Source organism: Vigna unguiculata, chromosome 10, assembly GCF_004118075.2.
Source record: "Vigna unguiculata cultivar IT97K-499-35 chromosome 10, ASM411807v1, whole genome shotgun sequence".
Classification (NCBI taxonomy): domain Eukaryota; kingdom Viridiplantae; phylum Streptophyta; class Magnoliopsida; order Fabales; family Fabaceae; genus Vigna; species Vigna unguiculata.
The window spans coordinates 30,905,446-30,930,711 of record NC_040288.1 but is presented as its reverse complement, the minus strand read 5'-3'; the positions used below and the strand labels follow the sequence as shown (position 1 = coordinate 30,930,711).

Genomic DNA, 25,266 nt, shown 5'->3' with positions numbered 1-25,266 from the left:
TTCTTCTTACTAAGTTGGGCACAAAATCCTACTAAAAATTGCCTTCAATAAAATTGAGTAGGAGATAGTAAAACTTCTCCTAAATTTAATAGTCAAAACTCTCTAAATCCATAGAATCATTTTAACATTAGTTAGATTTACTTGAGCGGTTTTTGAGGCAAAATATTCCCTCTTAGTTAGTTTCAATTAATTGATTTGCACATTAATCACATGCATTTCTTGTAATCAAAGTAAACATTGGTCATTAAGTGTAGCATATGATCTTTGATATAACTTTTCCATGAAGACACTTCTTCATTTTCCCTTTACATCAAATTCAACTATACCAATGAATCACTTAAAAGGATGGTAATTTACCATCATAAGAAAAAAAAACCCTAAATGTATTTTGACACATCTCTTCTTAGAAGTTGAAGCTCATCCTAAAACATTTCCATTCAAGGCAAGGAAAAGTCCAAACACAATTTGTTGTACATTTTCATTCATACTTTTCTCTCACACCCCATTTTTCTTACCATATACTTGATTTGTCGTAGCAAACTAGCTAAGGTTAAATTTGTGGGATCCACTACTATTAGCAATGCTCTCATCACCTTTCTCTTTTATAAAGTCCCACCTAAAGACCATGAACTCCAACACAAAATTTAATAAAATAAACATTTCACAATAAAAACAAAACCCAAATCCAAATCAAACATCAAAGTTAATAACATACTCCATTTCTATTTGGTAGACTTATATATAAACAATTTTCAATTTTATACTCTATTTAATGTTATTACTTCAAAAAAATGTCATTTTTGTACTCTTAATCATTATTATTAGGGTTAAGTATGTTTTTGTTTTTTTAATTTTCACTTCATTCTGGGATTAGTTATTTCGAAACTTTGGACTAATTTAGTCATTCATTTTTCGAAATACATGAATTTAGTCTTTTTAATTAAATTTAGTTAAGTTTATTTGATATTTCAAGCACATTTTATAATAGTATTTAACTTAACATTAAAGAAAAAATGTGTCAAACAGTATAAACAACTCAAATATAATTCTGAAATGCGTACGAAACATTAAATAAACCTAACAAAATTTGATTAAAAAGACTAAATTCACATATTTCGAAAGTTAAAGGACTAAATTGGTCCAAAGTTTTGAAATGAACTAATTCCAAATTTCACTAAAAGTTAAGGGACAAAATCATATTTAACCCTTATTATTCTTAACAAATATAATATGGAAATTAGAAAATATATCTCTTTGTGGTATTGCCATAGGAATAATAAACAAACTCAATATAAACATGAAAGTAACTAATTTTACCTATAATTAAATCATGTTTTAATCGTTTATGTAAATAAGAGTTCAAGAAAATTCTAAACAAATTTATGTCAGACATCATTACAAACTTTTTATAAAATTAAAAGAAAAAAAAAAACTCGTATATATGAAGTTAGAAGTTAGTGGAAGTGATGTATGAGGTAGTAGTGATTAATTATTGCCTACTTGTTTTTATGTGCTGGAGTGTTAAAGAGAGGTGGACCCAAAAGAAAAGAGAATGCATTGAAAGAACAACTTGAAGTGTAAACAATCTTGAAAATGAAGGCAAAAGCATCTCCCAAGAATCCTTATGAAACAATTTATGTGAGTGCAGCAAAGTATCATGTGCAAAGGTACACGTAAGGACTGCTGTAGAACAACCACAGGATCAGGACAAGATTGCTTTGCTCACAAGGTATAAAAATTTGATTTTTATATCGATTACTTTAAAAATCATAAATATAAGGAAATAAAATTGTTTTATGTTGTTATTACATGATATCTTTTGGAAAAGTACCAGAATGGACTCATTGATGAAAAAGATTTGAATAACTCATACAAAATCATAAATTTTATTTTGTTATTGTAAAAGAATGACTGCAACCGAATTTGAAAAGTGATGAAATAGATATGATTTTGAAGCTGAAATTTCAACCTCTAGAATTTATGTGGCAAATTTTTCTGAGCATGATATCACATTCGTCACTATCAGAAGCCAACAAACAAGGCATGAAAGAGTAGTGAAAACAGAAGAAGAGGTGGTAGAAGTGTTGTACTCTTTTTAAATGGTTATTTTCTCTTTCTCTCTTTTTAGGTAAGGGACAAAAATTAATATCCCACATGAGCCAGTACCCCCTCCCATGTGCAAGCTTCTGTTATTAAATAATATTAAAAAAGAGAGAAAAAAAAATGCACTTCCATTATGGTTTTCTTTCTTCTAATTCACATATCATCATTTTCCATGAATTAACATAAGCTGTACTTTGTATATATTTTATTGTCAAAACAGACTGTATAGTAAAACATTTAGTACATTGTCACATGCATTTTGGTGTTACGAAAAAATCTCAGGAGATATGCCATAATCTTATGTGTTTTTAGCACTTGGAAAAGTGGATCTGAGCAATGAACCTCATCTGTAGATGTGCAATAATTTATATATTTTCTTAGTCTTTGCCGCACAGCATTTATAATGAGAGTGGTCAAAATTGTTGCATAGGCCATGCCTTTGTGACTATAGAGAATGAGATGATGAACAATGAAGCATGTGGTGAATTTCATGTGAGTTTCATAGATGATTTTTTATTTTTCTGCAATTGCAATGAATATGAACTTTCTTTACTGTCAATAAAATGAAAAACAAAAGTACATCATCCAGGACCAGGGCTTTGAAGTTGGTGGGGAAGTTGTACATGGCCATCTGGTCCCCAAGGTCATGCTTGCACTGTTACTTGTTGCAGGTCACTCTAGCTTAACATGTCTCTTTCTTACATAATGTAAAGGTCTAGATTAGAGAAATTTATGTCCTATTGCAAAGTACACTAACACAAACTTTTATATATGTTATTTTTAACTTTTATAGAACATCGGTTTTAATCTAAATCTATGTGAATTTAACATCGAACATCATATATCACTGACGCGAAGTTGTGAAGTTGACGCCACTTTAAACAAGAATGTGATAACATTTAACATCTGCTTGGTTCAATAACAGACGTTAACGTCTGCTTGGTTCAATAACAGACGTTAAGTCTATTGATTCAATAACAAATGTTAACGTTTATAATAACAGACGTTAACGTCTGTTGGTTCAATAACATACGTTAACGTCTGTTGGTTCAAAAGCGTCTGACTATGCCATAACCGATGTTATTTAACATCTCTGGGCAGAAATTTACTTATCACCAAGTACCAACAAGAAAATTTGATAATCGAGTGCAAATGACAACTAGCATGAACAAAAGACTCGACCAGATGTGTCAAACTTTAATTGATGAGCCTTTAACATTCTGTCAATCATTTATAAATGTCTTGAACTCAAGCATGCAATCACAGACACATTTGCTAGCTAGACTCTTTTCTGACCACATATTATCTGGTGTGTTTGACTAAAATGATACACAATGAAAGGTAAGGTCCCATTCCAACAGATATGTAATCAAATGCAAAGATGTGCACTACCACGTTTAGAGGAAAAGAGCAATGTCACTTGAAAATTAAATTACTTTGATACAACAGAACAAATAGCTCTTTTCAACAATACAAATTATCTCACGTCCTTAAGTGTAATTTTTAGAAACAAAAGCAAGCCACATACTCACTGTTTTGTGAGTATTTTATCTCTCTCTTTTTCTTCCCTACTCAATGTACAAGAATGCCTAGTGCTTGGTGAACCTCTCAAGGACTTCAAAGTAGTCAGGAAATGTCTTCCTGGTGCAACCAGGATCCTTGATGGTTACAGGAACATCTCCACAAGCAGCAAGAGAGAATGCCATTGCCATTCTATGGTCATCATATGTGTCTATAGATGTTACATTCAATTTCTCAGGAGGAGTAATCACACAGTAATCAGGACCTTCTTCAACCGTTGCTCCTAGCTGAAATGCCAACACAGTAGGTCAGTGAGATGTTAAAACTCCATAGCATAGAAACCACAAAGGAAGCAACAAGACTCTCTCACCTTTCTGAGTTCAGTGCAGATTGCTATCATCCTCTCTGTCTCTTTAACTCGCCAACTCGCCACTGAAAAATAGAGGAAATAACTATTAAAAAGATTTAAAAGAAAAACTCAGAACAAGAAGCATCCTAGTTCTTTATGTCTAGTTTAGACACTAACGATACTATACAACTATCTTAAAAAATTGAGTTAATACACATGAATGATTCTATACTATAATCCAAACATGCCACCAGATAAAAAGCCCTTTCGGCCTGAAGCATGAATAACATACACAAGACCCACCTGCCTTATACTTAAATTCAACTTTTTATTTGAAGTGGACTAAAATGAAATTTACTAGGAGAATTCGGAGACAAGGATTAAACTCGAAGACCACCTAATATAAACACTCTAATAAATTAATAATACCATCTTGCTAACCAACTTTCCAAAACCTTAAACTATTAGATGAAGGTAAAGTGTTTTTATACCATAATCCCATGTTCTAACATATAAAAGATGTCATTAAGAACCTTGAACAGTATGCACTCTAGTGACTTCCATCATTAAGAAAAATACGACTGAAGCATTAAAGTCAAGAAAAGCAGTCATATAACCCAAACCAGAAAATAATGAGGCAAAGTCATCGAAATAGCATTCACAAACTAAAAAACTGGAAAAGATTTTTTTTCAGAATAACATATAATGAAAAAATACATATAAATATATCAAGGGAAAAAATAATAAATGAAAAAGCAGAGAATTATACAATGTTAACTAGATTCAACAATTATCCAGCAACACATTTGAAGATTAGATCGTTTGATGATAACAATATAAATCAAAAGAACAGAACATAATGAACAGAGTCAAGTGGTCTGATGCCATAATACACTTTAAAGAAAGGATCACCGTGTTCACATCTTTTAAGTACCCTTTTGGAGTTTTATTTAAAAAGGAGGGGGTGGGGGGTTCAGACCAATCTCGGTGGGTCAACAGGTCTTCACCAGTTAGATGCAAGAGACTGTCATGAGTAAAGACTGGACCAACCTAAGGAACAGGTGCCCCAGGTTGTACAACTATAAAAACAAATTTTGAAGGAACAACATAGATCCCCCACACTCTCATAAGAAAAACCATCCACAAAGGAAGCTTTTCAAGTTAAAAATTCAAACATTTCACATGGTCCGTTATCCAATTTCAACATTAGAGTAATTATAATAATTTCATTAACCACAACAAAAAAAATGTGACATCAAGCTCTTGAGCACAAACAAACAGCTAAACCATACCATCTCTTATGGTGGTGGGACCATTAGCAAATAGTGCAACAACAGCAAGTGTCATGGCAACATCTGGCATCTTGTTCATATTCACATCAATGCCTTGCAAGACTTTTCGACCAGAAGAATCTCGTGGTGGTCCAGTAACAGTGACACTGTTCTCTGTCCATGTAACTTGAGCTCCCATCTTTTCAAGAACTTCGGCAAATTTTACATCTCCCTTTAAAAAGAATAGGGACAGGAAAAAATTATACATAAGCGCAGATTAAAAAAAAAGGAATTTAAAATGACTGCATGGGTCTGTCAGTCTTTACATATGATGAGTAATTAATCACACCATCGACCCTATTTACATAACGAACCAAACTAGCTCTACTTTTGTATTTCCAAAAGTTAAAATTTGATAATTAACCAATCAAGACTACGCTTCACGAAAAGATATAATTGTTTAGCTTCTGCATGTTTCTTCTGGCAAGAACTTTATTTGCAAAACAAAATGATGGGGCAGGCGTGGTTTGGTTTGGGCCCGTGGGTCAACAGGCGAAATCGGTGTTACGCGTGGGCATATTATCCTGTTTTTAGTGTGTTTGGACCTCTTGGGTGTTGTTTTGTGTGCAGCCTATTCTTTCTTTTCTTAGAGATTTATAACTTATTTTGAGTTATAAGCTATTTTTCTCATCTATGCCGTATCTTTTTTAAGAATATGGATGTAAATAATGTACTTTTGCTTTTTAGGAAGAGTTTTATGACTCAAGTCAATCTTTTAACGATCCACAAGATACAATCTTTTAGCCTCCTAAACGATTTGCAAGTTTAACATTGCTCTGACTAAATCATCAAAATTAGTTCTGCAAACCTTGTAACTTCTTATTGTTCTCAATATTCCCATATAAAATTGTCAGATGACCCTGCAATTCTTATAGAACTAAGCTGAGTCTGTTATTATTTTTCAGCCTCACTATCTAATTCATGCTTCAGTGCAAAAGATGTTTTAGACATACATCACAAAAAGTTTCATGACAGGTTATGGCTATCTCCATCACCACAACTGTCTCTGAAGATAATCCTCTATAAAATCATAACAGTATTGTCCAGGCTTTTCCCAGTTCTATCACCTAAGTATCATTATATGATGTGCTAAATTGCTTTACTTGACAATATATTTATCACTGTTATACAAATGTGGAATAATAAATGTTTTCAGAAAGTACTTTAAAAACAAATAAAATGAGGGAGGGAAAAGATTATGTGAGAGTTCACATGAGGATAACAATTCATAAACAATAAAGAGGCTGGGAAAAGTTTGCTGAAAAGGATAACGAAAACAGTATCAGCTCAAGAGATGAAACAGGACATCCAAGGGACATTGAGGATACAACATTAGCACTAGTTTTTGGGAGTAAGGACAATAAAAGACATGCATTGAATTAGGAATGGTACAATAAAAGCCATAAAATAAGAAAACACCATGAATACCTGTAAACTGCTTGTGCCACAGCCCTCAACAGTCATAGTCCCCCCAGTGACTGCTGCACCAGCAAGGAAGTAACTGGCACTTGAAGCATCACCTTCAACAAAAGCATTGCCAGGAGACCTGATAGGAATCATGAGTTTTTAATTCATTGTATATTGGATGCTACAAGGCCATGCAACACTAAAGCATAGAAACCTACTTGTACTTTTGACCTCCATGGACCAAGAACCTGTCCCAATTACCACTGTGTTCCACATAAACTCCAAATCGCTCCATCAACTTAAGAGTCATATCAACATATGGAACAGAAATCAGTTTATCAACAATCTCAATTTCCACGTTTCCAAGAGCTAAAGGAGCTGCCATAAGCAAAGCAGTCAAGTATTGACTGCTAACTGATCCAGACAGTTTCACCTGCAAGTGTAATGGAATAATAACATCAAAAGTGGAAGAAAAAACAGACAAAAATTCCGGAGAAGGCATAACTAAAAGAAAGCTTAGTGTTTCTGAAACACGTATGATGATATTTATATAAAGTTCATGAATGAGGGTGTATGTAAGAGAAATAAACAATTGACTCGTGAAGAGACCAAAGGCTATATAATAAAAGTGAGGGATAACCCTGAAATGTAAACCCACAACACAATGGTCCTTTCAAAATATATTTCAATTACAGCATGTTTGACGTTGAAACTCGGGCTTTAAAGGAAAAGGGAACGAAGAAAAAATATTCTATTATTGAATTGAGGTATATAATATTTCAAAGAAAAATAAATGATCAGCACATTAAGTTTATTCCAATCTATCTCTAATTCCTTCCATTCAAAAATTATTATCAAATTAGAGATATTTAACAGAAATGACAAAAAAATTCCCTCCTCTCCCTGTCTATCCAAAACCCAACACCTAAACATTCCCTACACTACATTTCGAAGAAATGAAAGGAAGGGAAGAAAAAGATGAAAAGAATGCATCTTTCCCTTGCTTGGTTTTTCAATAAAATGGAACGAAAGAATAAAATTCATGTGGGGCCCATTTTTGTTCTTCCTCTCAGATTTCAGAAGAAAAGCAGAGAAAAAGTGTTTTTTTTTTCATTTTTTGCATTTAAAAGATCAAACTATACTTATTTTCATACTTTTTACGAAATATATTTATGTCATTTTATATAATTTATTTTTTATCACTGTCTTTACAACCAAATAAGAGGAAGGAAAAATTATAACTTTCTTTTCTTTTCACTTTCTCTCCTATCAAATAACCTAAATAACCATCTCATTTTCTACTCCTTTTTCATTCTTTTCTCTTCCTTTCCTAAACCAAACAAAGCAATAGTGTTTTATCCTTAAGAGGCGGAAATAGGAAGGCTCATTAAATTAGAGTTTTGCTTCAGGAAGGTTAGGCCACTTTATTCTAAAGGAAATGCAACCATACCTTACCACCAGGAAGTCCCCCCTTCCCATTCACATGAACAGGCGGACAGTTTGTGCCAAGGACACAATCAACATCTGCACCAAGCTGCTTCAAACCAGCAACCAAATCACCAATTGGCCTCTCTCTCATTCTAGGCACTCCATCAAGTACATAGCTGAAATATTTTGAACATCAACATGGTCTATTTAGATACTCAAGGCAAGTAGATAATGAGATTGAAGCAAGTTTGACAGGCTAATTTACATGTTAAATAAATACATAGCTAATTAGAAGTCCGTTTTAAATAAAAAAGGATGACTAATGTCGATGAAATTTTGAGTTATAACAGGATACAGGATGAACACGAACTTTGTTGTGACAAGTTATACAACAAATATTTCAAATATCATGATGAATAAACAAAATAAAAAACAGACCTTGCATTTCCACCAGCTGCAACAACAGCTGCTGTCAAAGGACGCATTGCAGTACCAGCATTACCAAGGAATAAATTAATTTCATCTTTAGATTCTCCAGCAGTGGGAAACAATCCCCCACAGCCTTCCACAATTGCTTGCTTGGTTGTTTTGTCATCTTCCACACGCAATCCGAGGGTCCTTAATGCACCAAGCATGTAATGAATATCCTCACTATACAACAAGTTGTCCACAACAGTTGTTCCCTATATACAAATAACAGAATAACGCATAAGTTATGTCCAACAAGACATCCATTAAGCAATCGCAAGTTGTAAAAATAATATAACTTAGGTAACACAGAACTTGAAACACCACTCTAATTTTCGCTTTGGGGAATGGTTTATCTTCTAGTGTTAATATTGCTCACACAATCACACTTGGATAATCAAGACTCAAGGATTGTTTTACTTGAATTGAATCAAATATTGACTGTCCATTTTGATAGTTTATTCGAGAAGTTCCTCTCACTCTCTCAACTAATGGATCCAGCTCCTCCAAAGTAAGCAACTCACCTTAGAGGACAGAATAAATAATCTTGGACATTATTAAGAAAATCATCGGGTAATGTTACATACATATAAATAACAAATCATGAATGTATTGGAATATCATTCATTAATTTTCACATTAATAATTGAGAAGCCAAGCACCTCCCCTAATACACTTCCTATATCCATATGCATACTCCCACTTGTTTTTAGGAGTACTATAGCAAGACATACCATTATTAGCACATTGCTAGCATACTCCTTTGTACAGACATGTCTAAATCAATCCAGATATTGAATATGCTACCCAGTCAAAGCACCTACAAACATTTCTATGCTCATTTTTCATTATAAGCCCCTTAGTTTGGCGTAAATATTTGTCATGGGATAGGACGCTTCATTTTCACAGAAGATTACAAAAACTCAAATATTCAAAATCCAGCTACTAATTACATAACCGCAAGAAAAAAAATCTAGATGAATAAACTTCACCTCAGATAGAGCAGCCAGAAGCAGAATTCGATTGGACAGAGACTTAGACCCTGGCAATGTGATGGCACCCGAGATTTCCTTGATGGGTTCCAACACAATCTCCGGCGCCGTCGACGGCTTCTCTGTGGCGGCGACAGAGGCAGAAACCTTAAACACGCCGGAATTTCTCATACCCACATTGCAATTTCCCACAAAGCTTCCATTTTTATGCAAGAGGCTCCGAGATTTTGAGGCCCCCCAAAAGCGTGGCCTCAATGAAACCGAATTCACCGATTTGGGTTTGTTGGGATTGGAAGAATGACCAAAAATTTGAGTGCTTTGAGCAAGATTGTGCACTCTGGTCACCTGGGCCATTTCAATCTTCCTTAAAGTCGTACACCTTGTGCTCTGCACTCAGTTGGTGGATCTTATTCTGTGAAGGGTCCGTCTCTTCGAAATGAGTTTGTTTTTGTTTTTTGTTAATGTATGCAATGAGAAGGGTTTTGTGAGAAGAGGGTATGGGGGTTGGTGGCAATGGACAATGCAAGTGGTTGTTGGATTGAGTCACATAAAGTGGTTTTTGGTTGCCAACTAACACAGGTGTAGAACACAGAAATTGCTTACACCCAAATAATTGAGTGAAAAAGTTGGTGAAGGTTTGGGAACTTTACCTACCAAGCAAAAATGGCCTTTGGATTAGGATTTTAGGAAGGTTGGTGTCTAGAGTAGTGTCATTTTTTTGACCATGTAATGTAATGTTATATATATGGAATTAAATTTGCTGCCAAAGTAATTAAATTAAATAAAATTGGTTGGAATTTGGAATTTAGAATTTAGTATAGAATAAAATTATAATATTGATTTGTGAATTCATGGAATACATGAATTAATAATAGTTTTTTTTTTTTTTAAATTATACCGATAGAAAGCTGGAGTAGTAACTATATCATTTTCTTAAGATGGATTTGAATTTCTAAAGTATGTTATCAGAAATTTGAATTCTCTAATTAATTTGACGAGAATGAAACAAAAATGTCTATAACAATTGATACAAAGATCTCATTTCTTTAAACTTATTTTCTTTATATTTCTTTGTCTTATCTCTATGTCTTTGATCTCATCATTGATCTATTTTCAATATGAGAGAGCCAATAATAGAAGACATCTTTACAAAGAGCTATATACGCCCAACCAATCAGAAGTAAAAACATAGAAAATTGATAGTGAGCAATATATATATATATATATATATATATATATATATATATATATATATATATATATATATATTAAATTTGATTTTGCTCTGTATCTTAAATGTGGGTACTCATATTAGTAGGTCTTGTATACTAATATAGGGTGTTATATTTTTTTATCAAAATTTAATAATTAAAATATATTAATTTCATTTAAAAATAAACAAATATTTTATGATTTTTTTTGTTAAAATAGCAAGTAAATATAAATTTTAATTTAAATATCTTTAAACATCAATGACAAATAAATTCATAAAAAATAAATTGATTGAAGTTGAGATATTCTAATAATTTTACAAAACACCCTCCACCTTTAAAATTATGCAAAAGCAAATACTTCTTTACACTGTATTAAAATGGTAAAAGTTTGAAAACCAACATGATTCATTAATTTAAAACAATTTTAAGAATTTCACTTTTAACAACTTCCAAAAAAGACTTACAAAAAGCAATTACCATGCTACATAATGCACTCAAACACACTTAATTGTTACAAAAAACTTATTCACGACAACATTTTTTATTGAATAAAACACAGCCATCCAAAAACAAAAATGCTGAGAATGTATCTGCAAGAGAAACAAACTTGTGTAGATGATCATCATCAATATTGAAGTGCAAATCTTGATTTTCAAATAGTTATTACAGGTTCATAAAATTGTTCGTTCTATCTTGTTTCTTCACTAAGAATCTTCAACATCAACCAAAACCATAAAATGAAAAAAAAAAAAAAATAGAAGTTCTATGCACAAAGAGAAACTGTTACTTTTTTTTATTGTCTCTATGCTCTTTTTTTTTATGATACTGCATATGAAAACATATGATCGTTAAGTCTTAGAATGTGTACGATATGAGTCAGTTGTCACAACTCGATCAGATCACATTGGGGGTTTCTCAATCGGCAACCCAGGTCTCATGCGCATGCATTTCAGATCATGTTCAAGTAAGGTTATAACATAGCAGGAATCGAACGGTTCACCCTTTCATAGTTCATCCATGCATTCTATCCATAACCACCAGCAACCCCGTATAGGCACAACCTCTATGTCCATCCCTTTTATTCCTGACTCCTTCAATAGTCATTTCCATACTACTACCACTATGACTACACAACCTATTACCAACCCACCTCCACCACCACTCATATGTCCCCCCAAACTCCAACTAGCCTTCTTCGAAGGTCCTTATCTACTAGATTGGTTATTTCAAGCAGACCAATATTTCACTTTTTACCAAATAACCCCAGAGAAACATCTCTCTATGGTGGCATTTCACATGAAGGGAGAAGCCCTTAGCTGGTTCAAGTGGATGCATCACACCAATCTGCTCACCGATTTATTACAACATCGCAGTTTTACATGGACACCAGAAGCCCATCAAGCCTTTACAATACTCAAACAACACATGTCAAATCTACCTACACTACGACTTCTAAACTTCAATCAGCATTTCACAGTGGAGACAGACGCATCTGCAGTTGCCATCAGCGCTGTGCTCAGCCAAGAAGGCCACCCCCTCGCCTTTTTCAGTAAGAAAATGTGCCCTCGACTCCAAGCTTCCTCAGTTTATATCCGAGAAATATATGCAATAACAGAGGTAGTAAAGAAATGGCGTCAGTACTTGATGGGAAATCACTTCAAGATTTACACAGATCAGAAAAGTCTAAACATTCTTCTTACCCAAACAATTCAAACCCCAGAACAACAGAAATGGACAGCAAAAATGCAAGGATATGACTTTCAAATTTTGTACAAACCTGGAAAGAACAACATCGTTGCGGATGCACTATCTCGCCAAGACATGGCTGACCCTCCAGTGATAATGGTCCTATCGGCTCCTATCCCCCTCATCTTCAAGGAATTAAAGCAGTTTTATTCCACTATAGACGGCCAAGATCTCATCCAGTCCTGCACTCAAAACCACCCTCTACCAAGTTTGTTTTACACCCGTCAAGGCATCCTGTTTTTTCGAAATCAGATCTTTCTCCCACCAACCAACAATCTTCGAGAAAGAATCCTCAGGGAATTTCATGCCTCCCCCATCGCAGGTCATTCAAGGGTGAAACCCACGCTCTCCAGAATTGTTGCATCCTTCTATTGGCCAGGATGGACTAGTGATGCAAAGAAATTTATCCAACAATGCCATATTTGCCAAAGCAACAAGTACCTGCCCAACAAACCACATGGGTTACTACAACCTCTCCCAACCCCGAATCAAGTTTGGGAAGATTTATCCATGGATTTCATAACCCACTTACCTTCATCGGCAGGCCACACCACCATCTGGGTCATATGTGACCGTTTGACCAAATACGCCCATTTCATAGCTTTACCCACACATTACACTGCCCCGAGCCTCGCACAACGTTTTTCTGTTGAGATTTGTCGTCTTCATGGCATGCCAAGGACCATCATTTCAGATCGGGATCCAATCTTTGTCAGCACCTTTTGGAGAGCCCTATTCAAGGCACAAGGCACCACACTTCAGTTTATCTCATCATATCATCCGCAGACCGACGGCCAAACGGAAGTTTTGAACAGAGGATTAGAAGCTTACCTTAGGTGTTTCACTGGTGAACACCCGCACAACTGGTACAAATATCTTCATCTGGCCGAGCTATGGTACAACACATCTCACCATTCAGCGATTGGCTTTTCACCGTTCTAGGCCCTCTATGGTCGTGCCCCCCCAACAACCTTAGACATGTTCCACTCACCACGCACAGAAACCACGATCTCGGACCTCCTTCAACAACACACGCTCATCCTCCATGAACTCAAACAGAACCTCCGGCGTACTCGTCAGAGAATGATGGACCAAGCCAACCAACATCGAACTGACAGAAACTTCGAAGTCTACGATTGGGTTTGGGTACGCCTTCAACCATACCGCCAACAGTCAGTCCACCGAAGGCTATGTCAAAAACTCGCACCTCACTACTTTGTCCCTTTCCAAATTGTCCGCCGCATCGAAAATGTCGCTTACGAACTAGATCTCCCGGCCACCTCACGCATACACCCCGTTTTTCATGTCTCGCTCTTACGAGCTTTCAAAGGAACCCCACCCTCCAAACTCTCGAACACTCTCTCACCTTCTGTGAAAATACAAGAAAAATCCCCCACTTCAAAGAGTTTAACAAGTTCTCTCACTTCCCCACCTACCACATGTATGTCAACCTCCCCACCAACCAATCCTATCACGCCACCTCATAGTCCACTAGATGTCCCCCATATTAATACATCACCTAACCCCCTCGAGCCTCATGCAACTACAACCATCCAGAACCTTCAAACAACAAACATATCTCCATCTAACCCTAACCCAATGTGCACCAATCTGAACCCAATCACCCAAGCCCACTCCAGCAGCACTTGCCCGGCCCAATCCCACACATCTACACACTTTGAGGACAAAGTGGCTTTTCCAGCGGATGGTAATGATACAACACGGGCTTTATTGATGAAGAGGCCCACTAGAGTACACAAGAAACCTAATTGGTTGAAGGATTTTGTTTAAAAAAAAAGAAATGTTTTTTTCAATAGTTTAAATATGCGTGTTTTATGAACGAGGCTTTTAGGCCCAATATGCATTTTCTTTCCTCTGTAAGCTACTGAACCACAAGTTCCCTATTTAAGGGATTGGAACGTAATGGAATGGGACAGAGAGATAAATTTTTTTAACCTAGTTTTCTTTTCCTTCCCTTACCTATCTTAGCAAAACTGTAGGAGGTGCCTAACAATAGTCGAGCAGTCGTTTGTTGACAAACAAACCGGTTAAACAAGTAATCAGACTAATCAAGACAATAAACATGATTATAGGAAGTTGGGTCGTGATAAGGTCCTCCTAATCAAAGTCTATGGAGAAAAACTATAAATACAAGTTAAAAGTACGGTTGTTTGTACATTTAATATGCATTTAAGACTGCATTATCGTCTTTGGCGGAACGAACTTAAAACTAACTTAAACATTAGAATATCTTTAGCAGGTATCTTCGACCGGTCTGGTGGATCGATTACCCTTGCACGAAGTGGACAACATGGAGTAAAGACTGAAAAATTGTTTTAAATGGACGTTGGACCCCTAAACTAGAAATAGAATGTTAACAAAAGAGGGAAGATGAACATCTTGCTTCAATAAAGAGTTTTAATAATGATGATTTATGAAAAAGTGTGGAAGACTTAATGATGATTCATGAAAAAATTTTGAAGACATAAAGAATATTTGGATTCAAGAGATACACTGAAGACTTAAGATTTTAGTAGTTTAGTTGCTGAAGTATTATACTCTATGTATCTTAATTAAAATATTAAAATAGTTAAATTAGTAGGTCAATAGTCAAGAGGCATAACCCAAGTAGTAGAGCACTGAGAGAGTTTTAACTTTTGGAAAACTCACTAGAATAATCAATTATCTCAATTGTTAATTGATTATCTCAGTAAAAAATAATTTTTGAGAAAAACCTCTGTGATAATTGATTATCACTGATAATCGATTATAGTTGTGACTTGATTTTTCATGTTCTTAACCTAATTTTGAAAATGGCTCCTATAAGTGAAGGTGAGAGTTCATTTTAAAAAGTACAGAAGTTAGGGAAGTCTAAGTACTTTAGAACTATTTGTGAAAATGCTTTGAAAAACCTAGTGTGTTTCACAAAGTGGATTTTTGTGTGATTGAGTGTTACTGTTATTTCTAGGAGAAGTTGTTCATCCTTTGTGATATTCAAATGAGGTTTTCATTCCTTGTGGATTCAAGGAAAGTGTTTCTTCATCTCTTGTGTAATTTATTAAGAGATGTGTCTTCATCCTTCGTGGGACTTAAAGGAGGTGTTTATCCCTTGTGAATTTCAAGGAAGGTATCTTTCATTTCTTGTGGCTTCAAGAGATGTGTTTTCTATCCTAAACTACTCTTACTCATATTTGTAATCTCAGTTTATCTTTAGTGTTTAGTTAATATCTCTTTAGAGAGATTAACAATTGAACATATAGTCTTTTTTATCCGAACCAGTATGAAATATCTTGTGCCATTTTTCTCTTTCCTACTCTCTTTATTTTATTGTGATTATTAAAATAAAAGAAATAATTTTAATTGAATTTTGATATTAAAAGGAAAAAATTTTTAAAGCACAATTTTTATTGACAAACCAATTCACTCCCTCTTAGTTTTGTCCAAACACAAACATTTTACTGTATGATTCTAAGACGCACAGTTAAAATGTCATATACTTATAATGAAGTCTAATATAATTCTATAATAAACAAAATAAAATAAACATTTAGATAAACTCTTTTATTGTAGTTGCTTCCATATTCTATGTACATTTTTCGTACTGGATCACAGGCTCCAAAATGTCAATACTTATGGCTTTTCCCTTAGGCTGTGTTACTATGGGAGAGTGGGAAGATGGATTTGTATAGATTTGGGTAGATGAATTTTGTATTTTTTGAGTGAATTTAGAGAGTATAGTGAATGAATTTGGAGATAAATTTTATGAAAATTAGTGAGAGATTTGATTGATGTGATAATTAAAACAAAAAATTTATAATAGATGAAATTTAACAATTACTAAAATATCCTTAATATAAATTTATCATACAATTACATATAATTTCATAGTCCAAGATGCATATGTCAACCAATCATGTTATGACTTGCAAACAATACACTAAGACTCAAGACATGACTCATTTGGATACATATAATTAGTCGGATCCAGCGGATGCTTGCACTTGTGGTGGCTTTTACTGCTCTACCGAGCCAATTGTTCTAGTGTTTCATTCCCACACACAAGGTTAGCCCTTAAAGTGTTCCAAGCCTCCTACTACTCTCACCACTAGAGTCAATATGCTCTATGTGAGCTTAACTAACTCTTTAGAGTGTCAAGATACAATCCTTACCTTGAATCCTTACTAAATTATATAAATGAGGCACCATCATGAACTTCCCCCACTAACAGGGATCACTGAATTACGTCCTGACCAACGAGGCACCACCATGAGATCTCACCTAGAGATTCATGGAATTACGTCCTAACCGATGAGGCACCACCATGAAACTATCGTGGAATTACGTCCTAACCAAACCAAACCAAACCAAAATCATGTTTCCATCCATTAATATAACATTATTGCTCATACCAAAACCATGACCACATATATAACCAACCATTCATTCATATTTCATACTAAGATCATGCCAAACTCATCATTCACCACCTATAAGCCATCTTTACTCATGCATATTCACCCACCTCATGCTTTAACATAGTAATTCAATCAAACATGTGCCAAACATCCAAGAACAGAGAAGTAAAAAAATAAGAACACATTCTCGCCCAGCTCCTCGCTCAGGCAGAAAGGTCTGCTCAAGCGAGAGGGTCTTGCGCTCAGGCGAGCTCCTTTCGCCTAGGCGAGAGCTCAAGAAGTGGGGAACAGTGGCTTGCGCGTTCTCTCGCTTAGGCGAGACCTCCTCGCCTGAGCAAGATAGGCTCTCGCTCAAAACAGGAGCTCGTCACCTGAGTGACAGCTCGCGCAAACAACCTGGACGAGTTGCTGCTAATCTCGCCTAGGCGAGACACGCTCGCTTGGGCGAGAAAACCAGAACCCTCCACTGTTCACGCAGGCCAACACCAATAATCAACCAGAGCAAAGCACATATCACGTTCATACCATTTTACATACCACACATACATCAAAAATACAAAACATACCCAAAAATAGGTAAAGATCGATTTAAACTAAGAAACCCTAGCTTCCCTTACTTGTAAAGAGCTAGTAAAATACCCTGACGCTAAACCGTGAGCATCGCAACTCTAGGAATGGACTGAGGAGCTGGAAAATAGAGAAATAGAAGGAAACAAAGTTACCCAGAGAAACCTTAGCTGGAACTAAGACAATTGTGCTAGAAATAGGCAAGTACAGGTGAGGGACAACTTACGTGGAGAAAGAACGGAGTTCGAACTTGCTCGATCAAGGTGGTACCAAACCCTAGCAAAGAGTTCACAGCTGCTCTAAGAGAGAATGAAAAGGACTGATTTATGAAAGTGAAAGGAATAAGTGGGGTTAGGGCAGTTTAGGGTCATTGGCTCCCTATGAGACAGCCCTAGGCCCAACTGATTTGGGGCAGCCCTTAAACATTGGAGCAGAAATAATAAGTGGGTCTTACAATATTATTAAGGATTAAATGTAAAAAGTACATACATTTTTTTTTTCTTCCATTTTAAATATTAAGGAAGAAATTTACATAAATCTTAAATTAAAATATCAAGCAACAATTGCATAAAATGTTACGTAATTATTGAAAAAAGCATACCCAATTAAAATTCTAGGACAATTGCAATATGTTTTTGAGGTGAATCAGAGAGAATGAAATAATTGTGTAGCGAAAGAAATATTCTTTAAATGAAAAAAATAAATAAAAGAGGATATAGGTATTTTAAGTTACTTGATAAATTAACGGTTACATGATTAAACACTTAAAATCGTCAGTTAAATCTGCTCAATAAAAAAAATAAAAAATATTAAAAAAATAGAAACAAACAAATTTATGTCGTAGAAAAGATTTAAATTTTAAAAAAATTGAGGTTTGCATATCATAAAATATAATATATCGTTTTAACAAAATCATACAAAAGTGAACAATATTTGATCATGATTGTGATGAAAAATAATGTCCCTTGCATATTACCGGAAACTTGGTGACATAAAACATAATAAACTTTTCCTTAACTTCGCACTCATTTAAGTTCACATCCCGTATAAATTCACATCTCAAAATGAAAAATTCTCGGATTAATAATTTTGTGAATTTATTTTCAGAAAAAATCACATAAAGTCATTTGACAACTATTTTCGATTCATTCACTCGATTAATCATTTTGTAAAATGCGACGAAGGATAAAGAGCGCACCTTAGCTTGATTTAACTAATGATAAATAAGGGAAATCTTTAAACTCACTCACATTAACATCACTTTCTAATGATTTGAAGATAATATTGTGTTAGTCAACTACAACTTCGTGCAGACCAACTACTTATATTTTATATTTTGTTACATATACATATCATTATATATAGAGAAAATATATGAATAAAATAAAATAAAATAACAAGTTCTTCATGTACCCTATCTCTTATTTTATCATATATATCATATATCTCATCTTTTCACAATCCCTACAAATTTCCAACAATACCCATAATATTTCATATTGTAATTATATGACCCGTAATATTTTATCTTGTAATATGACTCTTAAAATTTTATAAGTCAGCATCCCAATTAAGTCAGAATCAAATTTTCAAGATCAAAATGCAGACTTAAACGAATGTTTCTTGTTAGAACAGTGGAAAGAGGAAATTAAGAATTATGCAGCGAATTCAAATGAAACAAAACCAAAATAGAAATAGAACAATGATAGAAATTTTGTTCAAGTTATTTAGTAAAGGCTAAAATAATTTGTTGTAGCAGTTATTTTTGAAATTATTTAATTTTATCCTTTTTTTTAATTAAATCACAAATTTTGTTAACAATGTATTTACACATGTTATGTATTAATTTGTAGTACTTTTATTTTTCTAATTTATTTGTCAATTTTGTCAAAGTTTTGTTTTTTTAAGTGTTTAGTCAATATTGGTGTCAGTACCACACGTATGAGTGTTAGTTTTGACGCTAATTGTCATTGTCTTATATTCAATTCAATTTCAATATCTATTTTTTTCATTAATTGAGTCACATTTTTTTATTAAATTAGACAATGTTGTCCTTTTCCAAAATGACACTAACACTATCATAGAGATCTCTCACATGGAACAAAACTTTAAAAAATCAAGAAAATAAAAAATACTATAAAATAACACATGACATATAAAAAAGACGACATTAACATTGTTTATATATATATATATATATATATATATATATATATATAATATAAATGACCTAATTAAATTATTTTAATAAAAATTGTGATTAAAAAACACTTTTACTTTTAATAAACTAAAAGTGTTTTAAAAGTTTAAAATAAAATAAAAATAAAAGAAATATATATATATATATATATATATATATATATATATATATATATATATATGTGTGTGTGTGTGTGTTAGGTATTACACATATGCATATTCATGCTCAATCAATAAAATTGTTTTCCATAAAAATCAAAATAGTTCTTACAAAAGATAGTTCATATAGTGTCCATATCCCATCACCAAGACTTGTGAATCAAGCCGCCGCCTTCCCCCACCCACCCAAACCCAACACACCCTAAAGAAGGAATGCTTTAATATTATAAATTACAATAGCTTTGAATATGAATTCTTCGTTAAAATAATAGTGTTCATTTTGAATTTCAATACTTTTATTATGATTTTGTTTTGTTCCTAAAAAAACTCTTCGGTTACTGAATGGATGAGAGTGACTGTGTATTAGTTATCCATAATTGCAACTCTTGACCACATAAGAACTTTCAAACATACATAAACACCTAATATCGAAATCCTGAAAGAAAGAAAAATATCAATAAGAAGAAAACTGAATATGACTGACTGACATAGCAATGATAAATCACCATTAATCTTCATTTTGTAGTTAAAATTTTCAATTTTCACTTTCATACGAAAAACAGCAGTACTTTTTCTGTACATATACGTATTTTCATATATAACTGTTGATTCCGATGGCAACATCAAATGATGCAACATTAGTCCTATTTGCAAACTTATTTTGAGGTATAATTAAATATTGAATCCTTCATTTGTCATTGTTCCTCAAAATTTTACCATCCAAATTCTTTTTCAGTATATCTATTATTTCTTTTCAATTTTCCCTATTTTGACATCATTCAACTGTCATCATTTCAAAAAGTTTTCCTGAGATGTCACAAAAAAGTTAGAAAATCATGTTTTGCAAAAAAAAAAAAACAGCATTGAAATAATGTCCTTTTATTTCTTTTAACTCTTTTTTTAACGGCATGTCTGCATGTTATTACATATTTAATTGATCAGTAAAGTATTCAAAATTAAAAATATACTGGTAAAATAGGCAGAAAAAAAAACTTAGATAATAAATTTGGAAGATTATAATTGTTGACTAGTACAATGTAATCAAACCATTAATTTAAAAGAAGCAAGTTATTTTGAATAGTTTTTTCATATTGAATATAATTCCAAGGGAAAACTCTGAAGTACATCTCTAGTGTGAGCAAGTAGTTATGAATCTACCATTAAATTTTACTAAGCAAAGATCATTATGCACTTATTAGATTAAATCAAAGGTATAACACAAAACCAGCACCGTAGGAAAGCCAAAAAGGGTGAAACATGTTGTATAATTCTTGTTGTGTCCAAAAATTTTACAAAGGTATAAGCAAAAAAGGGTGTGGGAAGGTTGAGTAATAGACTCTGTTACTCAAAATCTCACATCATCTTGATCCTTTTGCAGCTTGAAGTAGAATTTCGTATGCCCCTACTGGTCACAGAATATGGAGCTGATGCTGATTTCAGAGAAGGGGACTTATCAATAAATGCATGTCGTTCATTGCCATTCCAAAATAATATTATCCTATTTGTGCATGAATGTGACCAGCTATCTCCTGTTCAGTAAAGCATAAACAACAAACTTCTTCAATGAAGGGACAGAAAAGATATTGATCATACAAGCTAAAAGTTCAAGTGAAATGTGCAAGATGAAACAACACTTACCTAGTGCAAGGGTCAATTGAAATGAACCTTCAATGAACTTTGTTGTTACTTGATTCAGCATAACAACCTGCAGAAAATCACATTTGCAGTTGGAAACTAAATAGGTGGATGATTGAATAACAGAATACCATCACTCCTAGCTTACACATAATCAAGTAACTCTTCATTGTCTAAAAATGTAAAGTTAGTCCTCTAGTTGTTTTTAATCTCAATTTGGTCTTCATTTTTTAAAAAATTGTTGTAATTTTGTCATTTTCGTTAAATTTCTTGAAACGGATCAATGATTTTTCTTCAAAATTAAAGTTGTTAATAAGAATGGTTTGCTTTGTTAGTGTAATTAACATAATCCTAATGTCAATTTTGATGAAAAATCATTGATCCGCTTCAAAAAATTTAACGAAAATGACCAAATTACATTAATATTTTAGAAATCGAGACTAAATTGAGACTAAAAAAAATTGGAAGACCAAATTAACATTTTTGGACAAAAACAGGGAACAAAAGAATAACTAAACCTATTTTTTATATTCTCTTGATTTAGTTAAGCACCCCATTGGACCTATCTACTAACTTGGTGTTTAAGTGTAAGTGCAAATTTTACACTTGATATACATAAATTGCATTGGTGTGTTTCAGCTGCTACCAATGATTAGGTAAGAAAAAACACTTCTTGCATTGATTCTTACTGCTAAACAGAACTTTTTTGCAAGCTTCATCAATTTCAAAGCCATTTCGCTGAGTAATCGAGTCCTGAGAGCCATATCTTCAAAGTCTTGGCGGAAGTGGAAAGTAACACTGTCAACAATGATGATCTTTACCTGCAATTTTGTATGTAAAAGCAGATCACAGTAGATTAGTTAAGGTGTAGCTGAAAAATTGGTTAAAAGCAAAAGAAAAGAAAATGAAAGCAACATATGAGGTTAAGTATCATCTTAACAATGTTTGCTGAAAAAAACATATCAATTCAATAGATGAAATACTACACTTACGTCTTTATTCTCCATGATGAATTTGTCTAAGTAATTTATCAAGGCAATTTGCTCAGTGTAGCTACAAACACGAAAATAGAATATATTTTCCAAGATATTATTAGGGTGCATTTTAACTTCACAAGGTTGCAAATCCTTGTGAAAGTGGTTGCTATATTCAGCCATGTCTTCTATGCATGCTTCAGCAATTTGAAGAACTCGTTCAACCATAAAGCTTCCTTCTGTGTCTAAGTATCACATAGGCACAAGAAGTGCAATGAATATCCTGCATCAAATGCTGAATGAGTATCAGAATCTTATTAAGGATCTTACCGATGTATATTGCCTTCCCACCCAGGCCACCGTATCCTTGAGGAATCTGAACATTTACCGCAAGTTGAATCCTTGAAACATAAACAGAAGTTAATATTACAAAATAACCAGACATTTTATGATATAGAATGGAAAAGAATAACAGCAATATGATCTACAAAATTGGAATTACAAAGAATACCCAATTTGTGTTTTACCAATGCCTGGAACTCCACCTAAATCAAGAAACAAAGAATTATATTGCAACCAGAAAAGGGAAGAAAGAAAGCAAACTACAAGGTATTCATGCATGCAACAGAACAAGTAATGTACGAGATAGTTTCTTAAAGATTAAAAAACTGATTCTGCTATAAGATTTTAAAAAATGTAGAAGTTAATTCATGTTTTTTTACAACCAGAATAATCACTTTTTTAAAACAGAAGTAACTGGTTTATGAGAACCTATTTTAACTTTTAAATAACTTCTGATAATAATCAATATTTTTAGTCTAATCAGCTTCTGGTTTTTGAACACTAACAAAAGCTTAATAAAAAAAAAAAAAAAAGGTGATTATATTTTTCAGAATAAGTGATTCTTTGGTGAAAGAAACTTAAACAAACAGGGCCTCATTTTTCCTTTGAAATCATGATTATGGATTTTCATACTCTTTGAAAAATCCTAACCTATTTCAGTGACATCTTTACACTTAATTCCTCCGCCAAGTATGTTATCCAGATCCACACAAGATGTGGTAATGTAAGAAGAAAACTTCTCATCATTGAGCATATCCCAGGCAGTCTGACCACCTGTATGACACAAAAACACAAAGGAGAAAAGGAAAACAAGAAGAAAAAAAAACTTTAAGTGCTTGAGGGAATCATTTTCTATCGAATACACTGGACTGAATTCAATTCACATAACACAAAAAGAAAATAATACATCAATCATAAGAGAATATCACATATCAAGTAAAACCAAAGCACTTATTGCCAAGTTCATATCGAAAGTCATGAGAATGCAAGAGGTAAGCAAAGATGGCTTATATGCATAACATGAAAGTAAACAATTTTGATTATTACTCAAAAGAACAACTAAATAGCGAAATAGAAATTAACACAATGCATACCACCAACAACAGTAGTTGAAGTCCCATTTGGTCTGTCCGAAACACCAGTTTTGGCTGCAAGATTCAGAATTTCCAAGGCTTCACTATCAGAAACTTCAATATCTGTGAAAGAGAGATTGAGGGGTAGGTGAAGAAAAGAGAAATCCTTTTTAACATAAAAGCATACCCAATTGAAAAAATGAAACGTGGGTTAAGAATTGAGATTGAAAGGAAAACCTCGAGCAAGGTGGGAGGCGGAGGCACGAGCAATGGCATCGAGAGTGGTGTAACCAGCAGCCAAGAGTTTTCCTCTCTTAGAAGCTGAGATTGGAAGCATACCCACTTCCATGCTTCCCACTCTCACTCTCTACCTTCCATCATGTTCTTCTTTCTTCAAATTCTCACTCATTCTGATCACGGAAGAGTCAAAATTGACATTAATCACTTCATGGTGCAGAAACACTTCAAATTGCTCCAGTGATTTGAATAAAAATTTGAAAATTAAAATGATTATTAATAGTAAACACTGAAAAAAGAAAAAAAAATGTCCTTTGATATTTTCTGATAGTTTTGTTCGTATGTTTAAATTTATATTTAATATTTCATTTTTCTCTTGAATAAATCTCAAGTCCAAAATTATTTTATTCTTCGATTTGTTGTATGTATTTGTATTTTTCTAAATTAGATTTTAAACCAATAATGAGATTTTATACTTTGTACAAATTATTTTTACATTCATTATCATCCCATATTATGTCATGATCGAGATTTCCTTAGATAACATCCTGTTGTTAAGGACATTGTGGTCAAGTGGTGAAATCAGGTTACTTAGCTTATCATTATTGATTATTTAGTGTGCGAACCTAACTTAACTCATTTGTTAAAAAAAATTATAACTTTTTTTTCTTGGATTTTACATTTTCTTTAACATGTAACCAAATTCTGAAAAGCCTAAAATCTATTTTTTTTTTCTTTCATTTCAAACAATAAATAAATTAATCATTCAAAATATTAAATTCTAATTCTAATTAAAATATAAATAAAAAGTGTTTCTATGAATCTCAAAGTGCATCAATAATATAAATTTTATTGGAATATCCAATACATGTTGTCATATCATCGTGACAACCCACTGTACCAACAAGTTCTGAATGCAAGTCATACTAAAAATAAAATATATTAATATTTATTATATTAAATTGACTATTTATCTTTTTTTAAAAATACAAAATACTAAACTTTAACCGAAGATTAACATGTAATAACGAGATCAAATGATATGTTTATATTTTTAAAGACTGTAAATAATTTTAATCATCCATAAATAGTTTGTATTGTCTTAA

At 33.2% G+C, this 25,266-nt stretch overlaps 2 protein-coding genes across 5 annotated transcripts; both read right to left on the bottom strand.

The window, feature by feature from the left end:
- Positions 1 to 3,431: 3,431 nt before the first annotated feature.
- On the bottom strand, positions 3,432 to 10,226 carry LOC114166846 (3-phosphoshikimate 1-carboxyvinyltransferase 2). The gene is made up of 8 exons (XM_028051709.1): positions 9,600 to 10,226; positions 8,578 to 8,822; positions 8,162 to 8,315; positions 6,930 to 7,144; positions 6,733 to 6,850; positions 5,266 to 5,476; positions 3,995 to 4,056; positions 3,432 to 3,911 (listed from the first exon to the last, which is right to left on the bottom strand). The coding sequence occupies exons 1-8, from the start codon at positions 9,951 to 9,953 to the stop codon at positions 3,693 to 3,695; spliced, it is 1,578 nt and encodes a 525-aa protein (XP_027907510.1). The 5' UTR covers positions 9,954 to 10,226; the 3' UTR covers positions 3,432 to 3,692.
- Positions 10,227 to 21,064: 10,838 nt separating this feature from the next.
- Positions 21,065 to 24,419, bottom strand: LOC114166111 (DNA repair protein RAD51 homolog 3). 4 transcript variants are annotated; one of them, XM_028050773.1, is made up of 9 exons: positions 24,161 to 24,418; positions 23,945 to 24,046; positions 23,502 to 23,624; positions 23,011 to 23,053; positions 22,839 to 22,909; positions 22,527 to 22,753; positions 22,224 to 22,355; positions 21,538 to 21,604; positions 21,065 to 21,428 (listed from the first exon to the last, which is right to left on the bottom strand). In XM_028050773.1, exons 1-9 carry the CDS (start codon positions 24,270 to 24,272, stop codon positions 21,253 to 21,255), a joined length of 1,053 nt encoding a protein of 350 aa, XP_027906574.1. In that variant the 5' UTR covers positions 24,273 to 24,418; the 3' UTR covers positions 21,065 to 21,252. The 4 variants fall into 4 exon arrangements, with proteins under 4 accessions (XP_027906574.1, XP_027906576.1, XP_027906577.1 ...); XM_028050775.1 differs by having other exon boundaries at positions 21,135 to 21,428; positions 23,945 to 23,998; positions 24,161 to 24,419; XM_028050776.1 differs by having other exon boundaries at positions 21,135 to 21,428; positions 23,020 to 23,053; positions 23,945 to 23,998; positions 24,161 to 24,417.
- Between the last annotated feature and the right edge of the window lie 847 nt (positions 24,420 to 25,266).